This window comes from Opisthorchis viverrini, assembly GCF_000715545.1.
Source record: "Opisthorchis viverrini unplaced genomic scaffold opera_v5_411, whole genome shotgun sequence".
Classification (NCBI taxonomy): Eukaryota; Metazoa; Platyhelminthes; class Trematoda; order Opisthorchiida; family Opisthorchiidae; genus Opisthorchis; species Opisthorchis viverrini.
The window spans coordinates 391,903-406,102 of record NW_008752067.1 but is presented as its reverse complement, the minus strand read 5'-3'; the positions used below and the strand labels follow the sequence as shown (position 1 = coordinate 406,102).

The following is a 14,200-nucleotide window of genomic DNA, read 5'->3' as shown; positions in this document are numbered from 1 at the left end:
GATTCTAATGATCAATCAAAAAGAAAAGGAAGCATGCGAAAGATGGTTCCAAACATAAAAAGACTAATCCGGTTGGAAATCTTGGAGTTACCTGTACAAACCCGGCTGAACGAAAACATAAACAACTGCTTTCAGATGACACCATGGATCATGTTTCTGATGTCAGGACATCCGCAACAAAGCGTTCAAAAGTAGCTAACCTGCAACATGACACATCCAGGTGCGATATTCAAGATGATAACATGATACCTATATCCCCAGAGCTTACTCAACAACATTCCCTGCCTGAATCACCTCAGGCTTTCCGATCTCCACCACCATCGTCCGGGTCGCACTATTCATCCCGTGGGTCACGTTCTCCGTATAGCCGTTCTCCATCACTTCGCACTTCAAGAACACACCATCGTCATCTTGTTTCGCAAGGAAGTGACCGCCGGGGAGATATGCCTCGCGATCGTTTTCCTCGTCGAGGAAAATTTGATGAATCACGTCAGATAAATCCCCGGCGAACATATGTCGGTTATCGAAGGCCTTCCGCAAGTCGGGACACCAGTCCGGAAGAGTACTTTCCAGACCATTTCCGGTCCCGTCGCCGCCGTAGTCATAGCCGCAGGTCAAAAGAAGCTGATCGTAGCTCAAGAACTGAGGGTAGTAGGCAGACAGTTGGCCGTCCGCGTATTCTTTCTCCCACTCAAGGTTCGCGACAAAGACGATATCACCACACCAACCACTCAAGAAGTCGCAGTCCATCTGAACAGCTTAACAGACGGCACCGAGATGATGTGCCCTATCGTCGGTATCACCGCTCACCAAACAGGTATTCGAGCTCAACCAAAGACGGAGGGTCAGATGTGCGCAAAAAGACAAGTTCTCACAAAGCCGTCCCGGTTGAACGCTCTAGAAATGACGATGGAGCTCCAACCACTGAGGCCAGGCTTGAGTCAGATGTTCCTCGTCATGAATCTCCCAGTAGATTGCCAGGACGATCCGGGCGCGGTGAAGGTACCTCTCATTCTAAGAGGATCCGAGTGTCAGAAGTAAGTTAGAAAGCAGTTTTTGTAGGCTCGAAATCCTAACAGGGCTGTATGAATCTTATTCACGCCCGGTTTTACTAAGTCAAAGTCGAGAATATGTAGCTGCTTTTTACTGTTTCTTATCGCCATTTTCAATTGCTAATCCCTTGAAATTTATATTCCGGTACAGTATGCTTTCGTATGTTGATTTCGTCATCATCCTTGCGCGAAGTTTTGTGTACGGAATATTCAATAGAGGTTCCATTCTGTCGGTGAAGTCAATCCATGTTGAAAGGCCGAGAAGCACTGTACAGCGCATTGTGGAGTCTCTGAAACTATGTTGGAGTAGTTTGATGGAAGTGTTACCGTTTTCACCTGTCACCGTACTTTTTGGATTGCACTGGTTTCTTACAGCCAATACTCGGAGTAAGGCTCCGTCTCATTTCATAGTTGCATGGTGGATGTTCTTCGGCTCCCTTAGTACAGATGTGCCATTTCAATCATGCTGGTAAATAGTGGTCATCTCTAATGGGCCTATGGATGTAATAGTTCTCCTCTTGCGAAGCTTCCTTAATCTAGACCGGTTGGCCTTATGTGAGGGCGAGCTGAGTATTTGGATATCTTGACTCTCAGGTCCTTGTGCAGGAAGGCAGGTAGTAAAGTGTCCACCGAGATTGACCCCAGTGTTGACTTCAGTGGCGTAATCCGTAGACCTCCTGCAGACCTAAGCATTAGCCCTCGATCCACATCTTCAGCCCACCCGATCAACGACAACGTTACTCTTGGCCTGGTTTAATTTTTTCTCCTTCAGGTTGTCATTCGGGTGCAGACTGATATTGTGGTGATAAAGTCAGCCTCGTGCTTTTGAGTTCAGTCTACACTTTCCTCCACGGTAAAGTACAAAATTAACCGGTAAGCCTCCTTTTGCGGACGCACTTCTGTCTTGGTAACTTTAACTTGAGGAACTTTCCGTTCGTCTTTCACTGCGGTCCGTGTGGTTGGATGGCGCCGAGTCGCGCCGCTACCGAGGGAACATGTAAAGGTGTTAGTCGCCTAATGAAACTCAGTCCTTAGTCTTCGGACTGACAGTGTCATTCCTTGTGAATATCTTAAGAACAAGAATATAAAAATAACCGAAAACCAAATCTTAAATTTGACACAAACCGTACTGCTGAATTTAAAATTGATGTTATTTGTCTCTCGTTCCTGTTGGTAATCCTCTGTTCCGGGTCACATTTGCAGCGTTCCAGATCATCTAGTGAACAGACTGAGAAGCGACGTCATCGAAAGATACGTTCGAGTGGTAGTTCGGATCGCTCAGTCCGACTCAGTGCTCCTCATTCATCCGAGCCCTCTCATGAACAGGCTTCAAATCCTCGCTCCCCCAAGCAAGACAGAGTACGGAAGTCCAAATTGTCGTCTAAAGTCTGTGCTGTTCTGAATTTGTTGGGTGAACTTGGGACTGACATTGTCTCCGATGCTGAACTCGACTCATTACTGCCACTTGACATCCTGTCAGGTAACGACATAACGGACCTGAATTGCAGCACTTCACTCACCTGCCCGAAAATCCAGTTGGATCAACAACAGGCGGACGAATTACCAGCGCCACCTTTGGAATCCATGGGGGATTCCGCTGAAAAACGGCTCGATGATAAAAATCTCCGTGCACTCAGCTCCCTGGAAAACCTATCTTCACAAATCAGACAGAAGTTATGCGAACCGGAACAATGGGATGATTCAGTAGAACTTTCTCCCTCGTCTGACCACGAAGGTGATTTGGATGATGAGTCCCCAACCCACCAGTCGCTCGTCACCATTGCGACAAGTCGAAAGTCCCTCCCCAGCCGTCCACAACCGATAAATAGCATGCTAATGCCCTGGCAAGAATTGATCGAGTCAGCAGACAGTAGCTGTGCTCCGGAGACCGCGGTTGTATCTTCGGATTTAATCAGTCCCGTGGTGCAACCTGATGACTTACTGAGGTCTGGTGCTTGCAGTGCACGCTTGGTAGGTTTTATTTTCCATGCCCGCTCACCAGTACCAAACCAGTCCTCGTCATACTACTCCTCTAAAAAGTTCAGAGTCATGGGCTTTGTGGAAGATGTCTGTGGTAAAATATGATTCGTGAACATGAAATGCTATGTCCATCTAATAACCCTACATACAACGACCCCGCCCCCTCTATCTCTCGAACACGGCTGTATGGCTTTGGAAGGAGCTCATGAGTCTTGGACTATTCGTCCCCTCATTAAATGGCCACCCTCCTATTTTGATCCATATGGTCAGAAAAAAATCTCTGTTAGAGCCGCTCAGGTTAGCGTAGTCTCCAAATTTCCTTCATTTATCATGATACGTGTGTAGAGCTAAACACTTCATGCTAAGTTGATGTCACGTGAGAGTGATGTGGGAACTAATTGAATTTCTGGTTGATATTATTCTTTAAACAAATGTGTTACGTAAAGGCCGCTTCACGTTTCAGTCGTACCTATATTCAAGATATCAAAGTATTTTCCGTTGATATACCACCCACAGGGCCGTCGGAGGGATTTCATCAACCTGCCGATGGTTTTGTCAAGAAAAAATACTTCGGTATCCTGAAAATCGTTTCAACTAAGACGTATGACAGCCTCTGCAGTACGTTCATCTGAACATCAGCACCAACAAGCAACTCAATTAATGTTAGTTCGTACTTGACTTAGCAACTTGCCCTCTCTGTGATTTCTCTGTCCTAACTTTGGTTGCCTGTCTGTGGAGTCGTTTTGGAGGTGAATCACCCTCCTCACACACATGCGTGTTTCCAGTTCGTCTATGTGTCCATAACTTCATGCCCTTGTGTTTAACGTCTCATAAGTTGACGAACCAGGCATCCATAGTTCTCATGTGGACAGGGAATTTCGCACTAGTTAACGGAAACCATTTTCGTGCTGGATCAAAGAGAATCACAATAAGTCACACAATAAGTTTCACAATAAGACGCTCCGGGGCGAAAATGTTCGTTATTAGAGAGGGAATTGTCAGGGAGAAAAGGTGTTGTATGTCGGGAAACGCAAGATGCCGTTTTGGCCATATGATCAAGAGCGAACTTGTGGAGTAAACCGGATACCAGACACTTATCGGATTTCACTGGTAGTAGGAAACGATTGCGCAGGCTGATCGCAAATGCTCCCAGCTTGAGTTGCGGAGGTACTGACGGATTTGCATAGGCGCGTCATATTTTATGGGGCTGCTAAATAGTCTAGGCGTAACATGCTGTTCATAAGGTTGCTGAAATCACTTTACAGCCCACGACCAGTTTCACACTTGGGGTTCACCAAGGAGGCGTATTCCCCGAGTTTCCGTCAAACTTACGTTCTATTTTCACATCAAATTGGTGTGCAAACGAGAATATTTGGTGGGGCTGTCAAACGGTGATTGTAATCACCCCATAGCTGCCGTGTGACAATTAAGCACAGCGTGAAGAAATAAGTCAGTATTTTGTACTGTTGAGAAGAATTTAAACAGAAACTTGGCAAGACTTGGAAAAGTTCATTGTGGACACGTCCGTGCACTTTACTTTGCCGCACTCGTGGAAGGAACTGCAAACCCGAAAAACAAACCCACATCTTGAATACCTTTCGAAATTTGTCTGGACCAGATAAGCCAACAAAACAAACATCCAGTCAAATGTATTCTGTCACCACAAACATCATAGTTATTTGCTATTAACCAGAATTTCGGTAACACGGGTGGCCGTTGGTTTACTCGTTGAGCCGGATAATCCGATTGCAAAGCGGTGGTTTTTTTACTGCTACGACCCTTTCAGCTCCCCGACAACACACTGATGACCGTAGCTCGGTTGGTAATGAAATGCTTGCAATAAAATTATCCATCTCTGCAAATAAGCCAGAATAACTTTGCTTTTGACGGATTCATCTATATTCTGACGTTGGTTACGAGCGTGAACACAAGGTTGCTTGCTCCGTCCGCTCTCAAACTATTCATCCCATCGCCTCATTACCACACCATCCATCGCGAACTTTATTTGCAAGGTGAAAATCTTTGAATAACATATGTTCCGAATAAAAGTCGACCTCATAAACAATACATTGCAGCAGTGATGCGCGATCCCTCGTAAAAGACGCCGCCCCCAGCTTAACAGCACTATCTACAAAAATCACAGCTTTCACGATGTGCGAACAAAGGGTATGGATGATTAGTAGGTTGACACTCACTCAGGAAAAGGCGGAAATTCCCATAATGGAAAATGTGGGGTATTATTCCGTTTAGTGAAAAACCTGTCGACCACACTGAGAATTTTCTCCGCTGGATAAATTTTTGGAAAGGCCTGTTCCCTACTATAGTTCAGAATGGTGTTTGCATGCTTTTTGTTTGCTCTCAAGTCCCAATCCGTTTGCTAAGTTATTTTTGTTGGTTTCCTTTTGCATTACAACCTGTGACTGTTGGCTACTTTTCACTTTCATGGATCACAGTGCGATCCTAAAGATCTTGTCAATACCCCCCCTTTGAAGCTCTTGTTCCAAATCAAGGGTAATCGGCTTCATACCAGACACCGTAATGCGTTAAAGCCACTGTTTGTCGTGCCAGCAGTGCTGAATGGAGAAGCATTGACATACAGCTTCGTTAATTTATCGATTTTACTCTTGCGAACAACAAAGCTCGAATAACCTCGTAGGCCAGGGCGCGAGTTAATGGCCGAGTGTCCCTGTTTCGAATCCACTCGTGGTTTTCGATTGCTTTTGTAAGTCTGTGCAACCCGGCCGTATTTCAGCAGTCGCGCTTTACTCCGCTTGTGATAGTAATGCGCCAAACGAATGCCGAACAGTTCCGCCGGTTTATTTTCCATGGCCGGAATTATTTAGCCCATGTGTCATACGACAACGCCTGTGATAAGTCTGTCCCCTGTTCCCGGTATTTATTCGCACTGCTTTGAAAACCTCCAGTCTACACAGCCATCTATATCGGGCTACTCATAAGTAGTTGGATTAAGATAAGATGCTAAACCGCAGGCTCAGGACTTCCGCTCACATGACACAATCCTGATGTATTTCCTCGACAAGATTTAGTGAATGGTCTAGCTTAGCTTATTTTTTGTCACAGTGGTTATGACTGTTAAGTGTTCATACTTTCCATGGAATGTGGACTGTTGGCATATCACAAAGTACCAAGGATTCGCGGAAGCGCGCCCTTAACTCGTGGTTCGGACGTGCTACCGTTCCGCCTATGCGCGGCTTGAGGCTGGCTGGAGCTCTGAAGAAGGTACTACTAAAACAAGTACGTCAGGTTTCATGTGCCACTAAGTCGTGCATCTCCTTTCACACTCAAATATTTTCCGCGATTCTGGTGTTTTAAATGTTCACTGTATAAAATTCGTAGGAATCCAGAATCCGTTTTCTTGTGCGTTTAGTGAGTGGCAACCGAGACGGAAGGCTAAGTGGGACAGACCGTCGAAGCATTCATGCTGAAAGTCTGATATCCCACTTCATTTTTTATTGGTTTTCTGTTTTCTATCCCCCCACTCTAGTACACTCGCCACTAGCGTTATACCGCGTGATTTTGCTTGCGTCATGACCTTATAAACTTCTTAGAATCCACCCATTCTGACTAAAACGTATGTAACACCACAGCCGCCAAACTGTGGTCGAAATGTCTGCGCAAGACTTCATCCATTTTGAGTACGGGCCTTTTTAATCTGTCACCCGCTTGTTTTCCGTGCTTCGCAATTGAACTTACCGACATATTCGGTTGGGTTTGCGAAATGTTCAGTGGCTTACTCGTTCTGTCATAAATCATTCATTCAGCTTCTTTCCTTACTCATCTACTGCTAAAGAACTGTATATGTGACGATCTTCAGTGTTAGATGTGCAGTTTGTTATGGTGAATTGCGTTCGGTAGTTATGTGTTTGCTCATCATTTTTTCGCCCGACTTTAGCTATCCATGCGAAATCGCGCGTGTGGAGCCTTCATCTTGCGCCATATCGGAGTTAGTAAACGTTACATGGGTACGGACCTATTAGCCTGTTTAAACAATGAACTGGCCAGCGTCGGGGACGATACGCTGACGGATACGAAGGCTTCTCATGCACAAGTGGGACAAACTGAAATCGCTTGGATGCAACGGAATCCGCAAATGGCCGAGCCTCTCTCCCCCTCTACCACCCGTCCGTTTGTCCCTCATGGTGACTTGCTCTCGTCAATGTCTGACGCCCTTATGCGACAACAGCTACTGGAGCTAGTCAACTGAGCCATGAGCAGACAGTTTATAGTCTATGCTTCCTCCCGCGTCAACTTTGCCTTCTGCCTCAGGCTCCTCTCCTTTATCATTTGTACATATAATTTTGAGCCTGATGCTTCATATAAAAATTTCATCTTTCCACTCGACTGCAATACCATTCTGGATAGTGGGGTTTTGAAATTTCCGACGCACTAGACAGGCTGTGTGATTTCTAGTCTAGCCTGAGACTAGCGTATGGATATCGCTTGATCCATTCATTCGATTGTGAACGATACATTCCATTATTACTAGGCACTGACGAACGAGAAAACCTCGGCCCAGTCAATACAGTTGACTTGCGGTCATTCATCCAACAAAGCTTGGTGATATAATTAAACAGATTCAAATGGTAGCCCTTAGTTCACTACCCTACGGGCACACCATAGCTCGGCTTTTAGAAGTACTTCACACTCCTTTCAATCTGAACCCCCTCTGATGGGTGTCTAAGGTTACAGTAGCCCGCAGCAAACGATGTTCCTTGGAATCGCTTGTGTGACGCTTTACTGGGATCTTTGCCATAATACTTCAGGCTTGTTGCGTTTTGGGAATGATTTTTGGTCAGATAGTTGTGTCTTTTCTTTATACAGGGTACAATACTTGTTTATAAATGGTGAGGCACCAAACTTAACAAGGTCCTTCCACAGAAGTAGGTTTTGTGCATCCAGGGCGATTTAACTATGCCTTATAATACGGAAAAAATTCTTACCGATGAATCAGGTACTACTATGGTCTTGGTGGACACCTGCTGTAGTCAGCTTTGAGCTCTTGGGACTCTGTGCAGTTCAACCCACCACGCCCTTTAGTTTACCCCTTGAACAACTGATGAGTGTCGGGTCACCAGCTCAGATAGCCATCGCTCTAACAAAACTGCACTGGAAACTGCTGTCTTTCGTAAGAGTTGAACCGAACCAGTGAATCAGTGCCAGAACGAAGTATAGAACCTGAATGAGTGATTTTACTGATGAAAACGAAGTCAGCAAGCTAAACACGAATCAGATGACGAATGCACTTTCAAACCATTTGAGTCAGAGGTCATAGTCATCCCACACGCAGCGAACTGTTATGTTAAGGGTTAAAAGAGCCCTCTAGACTTAGTGGTTATTTCCGGTGGACCTGAAAATCTGCTGTCAAGATTGGTCTAAATCTGGTGGCAAAACATCTGTGGAATTTCAGTCATCTTCATTTTGTTTCCTCAGCTGATATGATATGGTTGATTCACTGTGCCTCAAAATGCAACATCTTCATCAAACGACCTCATTAAATTGTGCGTTTTGTGAGAGGGGCATCTTATAACTATCCCCTTGTGTGTGTGTGTGTGTGTGGCTAATACACCTAAGAAGTAGTCAGTTTCAGTTCACTCGAATAAACACTTCAGGGCAGCCATTTTTCTTGGCCTTCCCTAACCTTTTGCGCTGCTGAAATTAACTGAGTTGTTTTTTTACCTTTGAGAGCTACGGTTTAAAGAGTTGATACATCAATTAAGGGTAAAATCATCGCCTTGATGAGCCTGAATCCGCTAACCATTTGGAATGATGTCCTACTTTCACAGTTGGAGGCTGTAAATTTATGACCACAAAGTGGTTTTCCAGGCACATTGATATAGAGGTAGGTGAAGGCCCTATTAACGAGGACCACATCGCGATTGGCATTAGCGTGGAAGGACGTTAGTACTTCACCAGCATGATAACTTGCTTGGATGTACCCCTATGCTGGGAAGAAAAATGTGACATGGAAACCTAGAGCTAGCCTACGCTTCTAGCACCTGGTCAGAGAATCTGGATGGGAGCGGGTAACATGAGCGCCTTTGACAACTTTTAGCCGCCTTATCTTTGAGATCCCCAGTCATGCATAGGGAGAGTCACATGGAACTCGTCCCGGGGGGGGGGGGGGGCCGATGTTCCATAGTGTCATTCCCTTCCAGTATGATTTGTTCACCTCTATTTCGTGCCCCTAGTCAGGCACGGAAAACCCCCTCGGTAGACAGTAATCCGCTATGTGTACAATACAACCAAGCCATCTTAGCTTGCAGTGTTGGATCCAGTTTTCAAGCAAATTACTTGTTGCTTCACCAGGTAAGCTTCTCCCGACCACACTGGGGTCGCTGATGCCATCAGATTCGAACTGTGGTTCTGAGACACCGGTGGTCAAACAACTCCAGATATAATAACCTGCGCTCACAACAACCATACGGTGCTCCCTGTAGTGTAATGCGCGAGACCCAACGGGATGTCTTCTTGATGTCACACGTGGCACAGATTAGTTGACCCACAACTAGCCCTGCAGATTGAATATGTTTGCCACACTGACGTCAGAGCTAATACAACTCCCGCGAAATTAATGCTCTACAGCCCTCGGTGTCTGTTTTCGAACTCGTTAAGATAAAAACACTGGGATATCAGAAACCTTCTAGAGTTCACCGCGTTCTCTTACAAATGAAGAAAACAGACAACCATTGTGAGCATGTGCAGCCGTCACACAACATTGGCTGTAGTGGGATTTTTCGAGAGCTCGCCGAATGCCCTCACCGAAAAATCTGGGACCTACACACTGATCCGGAAACCAGATGCGAACCGTTAATAATTTGAAATAAGGATAAACAGCTGTACAGTGCCTCTCTGCTGTTTGGAGTAGATCGGCTTCACTAACAGGACGAAAGTTCCGTTTTCTTGGCCTGTTATTGCTGACATGCTCCTTCAAATGTGCTGGAGGACGTGATCCACGAGAGTTGGTATTAGCCAGGCCTATGGCTCTCTTGCCGGTCTACCAATTTTTACAACGCTTCTTTTCCATATGTTTACATTCCTGACCTAATGTGACAGACTCCCATCCTCTGCAATCAAGCAAGATTGGTTGGACACGTTTATCCCGTCCATGAAATTATTCGGCTTTGTAGCGAGTGCTTGAAGTTTGAAGCCACTATGGATACGCATTGGATGCTAGAAAAAGTGCCTAGCTGCGATATTATCCGAAAAGTAGAAAAGTGTCAGCAATTTTGGCTCTGCAAAACTTGCTCACAAGAAGTGCTACGACGTGGGTTGCACCGGGCAGCAGCACAGTTGTGCAGAACTTGCTATTTAACCGTAAACTGGCCTCTTCGGATGAGGAGGTGCAAATACATGTGTGGTCAGAAAGTAAGTGCAGAAAGTCGGTCAACTTTCCAGATTGTCCGAGTGTATTTGGTGCGGATCAACAAACCTAATTCCGTTATCCAGCATTACCCATTCTATATTGTTTGCCATTATGTTGCTGGTAAGTTTTCCGCATACTCCTCGAATTTTTTTTACCTATCTTGTGCTGAAACTCATAAGAAGACTGTTGTCCACCCTGCCACTGCATCGATAGTCGCCGAAAGTTCCGAAATGTGCCTCCGCGCTACTGGTTGCACCGTATCAACAGTTCTGTTGGACCAATATGCGGCCTCATTACCAGTCCAACTGTCTAACTCGCTATCCATGTTACCTGTTGCCACCTGAAGCAGTACCGAATTATATCTTGTTTCCCGGGCTTTCACCGTTTATGTGATCCCAATAAATAGGCAGTGAGCGGCGCCCCCAGAATAGTATGCTCCCTAGTCGTGGTATGTGTGTGCGAAATTTTCTTGCGTCCATCGAATGTGCTGATAACTAGTCCTTCGAATCGATTGGGAGCAGAAAATTTCGCACAAGGTTCATTTGAGGTCGCGACTTTAGACCTTATTTTGACGTGAGAACACTTGTTTTGATCAAGAGTCATTCAAAAATCTTATAGAGACCCATTTTGATTTCCATCGTGACATCTTGTAAATGATACTGAAGCACGTTCCTTATGATATTAACTAGAAAAAAGCTCCGTGAAGCATCAGAGGTTGGTTGGTTGGTTTAAAAAAGTTCGTTTCGGATGATGGAGTTTTAAGTCACGTTTTGGTGCCATTTCACATCTTATAAAAACTTCAACGAATACATACATCCGTTTGTCGTTTACATGCGAGTGGGATTTTCACACAGGTTTGTTGTTTCCTTTTGATGGATTTTTATCACAGTACAGCAAACTGCGCATTACGACTTGAGTGAGAAACCTTTGAGTAAACTTTTCACCTATAGCGCAATCTACAGCTACCTAGGTCAGATCCGATTCTTTTCACACTTTTCCACTACCGATTGGCCCTAATCCACTGTATTATGTAAAATGCCCATAAAAGGTTTGACCTAGAACGGTAGACTTGCCAATGAAAATTTACTTATAGCCAGTCTGGGTAAAGAGATGTTCATTTCTCCTGTAATTCAATGTCAGTCAGCGGTTGCTTCTCCTATTTGTTCGACTACTAATGAGTAGCATGACTCACACCCGCTTGTTATAACTACGCTTTTCTTCCCCGCCCCTTTTTCCCTGGGCTTTTGCTCCCCATCTTGTAACTAATGTCGAGATTGTCTTGCCTGCCCATCTTCTCTTAAAGTTTTGTGTCAACTCTACCTATTTTTGAATATCTGATTTGGCGGGAAAGCAGTAGCCCTAGGATCGAACACATAACCCCTCGAGCTCCTAGACTACCCTATTTTTATATTACCTTTGTCTTACATTTTACGTGATGGTGCTGCTTATTTGGATTGTGTTCTAACTGGCTTCAGCGGGCCACTTCGTTACGCTGTCAGGTAATGACTGTAGGTGAACTTCATTTGCACCATATTTATCCAACAGCCGTTTTCCAGACAGCTTCCGTTACCTCGCGAACTTTCTGACTATCTTCTGCGCCGTTATCTCTGCATCGGCCTGTTTTACATTGCCTGAATGCCTGCATCCAAAGCCCTACTGCCCCACTGCTCCTTTTTTCTGCTCCTACCGGTTACGCTATTGTTGGTTGTATTTTCTACTTAATTCATGATGTTTAACCCATTGGTTCATAGAACAACCTCTCAATAAGGCGTCTGCTGCCCTCGTCCCTCTGTTCCCACTGCCTACGAAATGCATTCACCTCGGATCTTACAAGGGGCTTGAACACATGTTTTAGTGTTGTTGTATTGTCACGTGCCCTTACGTCAAGCATAGGATTGGGTCATATGACTGGATACCTGTACACAACTGTCCAAAAGCAAGGACAGTACATTCCCAAAACGCAACAAGCCTGAAGTATTATGGCAAAGATCCCAGTAAACCGTCACACAAGCGATTCCAAGGAACATCGTTTGCTGCGGGCTACTGTAACCTTAGACACCCATCAGAGGGGGTTCAGATTGAAAGGAGTGTGAAGTACTTCTAAAAGCCGAGCTATGGTGTGCCCGTAGGGTAGTGAACTAAGGGCTACCATTTGAATCTGTTTAATTATATCACCAAGCTTTGTTGGATGAATGACCGCAAGTCAACTGTATTGACTGGGCCGAAGTTTTCTCGTTCGTCAGTGCCTAATAATAATAGAATGTATCGTTCACAATCGAATGAATGGGTTTTAAAAGACAAAACTGACATATACTGAACCCGCACTCTCGCTGCTAATGAAAGTGTCGCGATTAATAAATGGTGTTGTTGAATTTAATTCGCTGTGTTTAATAAATAAATGGTTTGAACTTAATTCGCTATGTCTAATCCAGCATTTATTTCAAATGGCAGAATTGTTTCTTTTTAGATGGAACATTTGAATGAATGAAGCAAAATTTACATCTTCTGAGAGTTCGTCTTCCTAATATGGGAGCAACGTACCTCAAATTGCTAGGAAAACACGGTGCATTATTTATGCCATCCGGGAAGATATGACAGACTGAACGGATCCCACTTTCCCTGCTTGTACACAAGTCCGGAGTTATATGGGAAATCCGTAGGGAAGTCGGTTCATTGGATACTGGGCATTTGAAACATCACCACTGACGCAGACAAACAGCGAGTAAGACAGTAGAAAGTTTGGTTTCAAAATAAGCCAGCTCAGTTATAGCATAAACAGGGGCACGCAATTTGAGTTAGAGGACAAGTCGGGCGAAAAATGATGAGCAAACACATAACTACCGAACGCAACTCACCATAACAAATTGCAAATCTAACACTGAAGATCGTCACATTTACAGGTCTTTAGCAGTAGATGAGTAAGGAAAGAAGCTGAATGAATGATTTATGACAGAACGAGTAAGCCACTGAACATTTCGCAAACCCAACCGAATATGTCGGTAAGTTCAATTGCGAAGCACGGAAAACAAGCGGGTGACAGATTAAAAAGGCCCGTACTCAAAATGGATGAAGTCTTGCGCAGACATTTCGACCACAGTTTGGCGGCTGTGGTGTTACATACGTTTTAGTCAGAATGGGTGGATTCTAAGAAGTTTATAAGGTCATGACGCAAGCAAAATCACGCGGTATAACGCTAGTGGCGAGTGTACTAGAGTGGGAATGATATCGATGGGGTGATACAAAACAGAAAACCCAATAAAAAATGAAGTGGGATATCAGACTTTCAGCATGAATGCTTCGACGGTCTGTCCCACTTAGCCTTCCGTCTCGGTTGCCACTCACTAAACGCACAAGAAAACGGATTCTGGATTCCTACGAATTTTATACAGTGAACATTTAAAACACCAGAATCGCGGAAAATATTTGAGTGTGAAAGGAGATTCACGACTTAGTGGCACATGAAACTTGACGTACTTATTTTAGTAGTACCTTCTTCAGAGCTCCAGCCAGCCTCAAGCCGCGCATAGGCGGAACGGTAGCACGTCCGAACCACGAGTTAAGGGCGCGCTTCCGCGAATCCTTGGTACTTTGTGATATGCCAACAGTCCACATTCCATGGAAAGTATGAACACTTAACAGTCATAACCACTGTGACAAAAAAAGGTTAAGCTAGACCATTCACTAAATCTTGTCGAGGAAATACATCAGGATTACGTCATGTGAGCGGAAGTCCTGAGCCTGCGGTTGATATTAGCATCTTAATCCAACTACTTATGAGTAGCCC

General features: G+C 44.8%; 1 protein-coding gene across 1 annotated transcript; it reads left to right on the top strand.

The window, feature by feature from the left end:
• Positions 1-22: 22 nt before the first annotated feature.
• T265_15258 (hypothetical protein) lies at positions 23-7,257 on the top strand (the record flags this gene model as incomplete). Its single annotated transcript, XM_009177295.1, has 3 exons — positions 23-1,037; positions 2,256-3,023; positions 6,946-7,257. Coding segments are annotated over 3 exons (2,094 nt in total), but the record flags the coding sequence as incomplete, so codon positions are not given.
• Between the last annotated feature and the right edge of the window lie 6,943 nt (positions 7,258-14,200).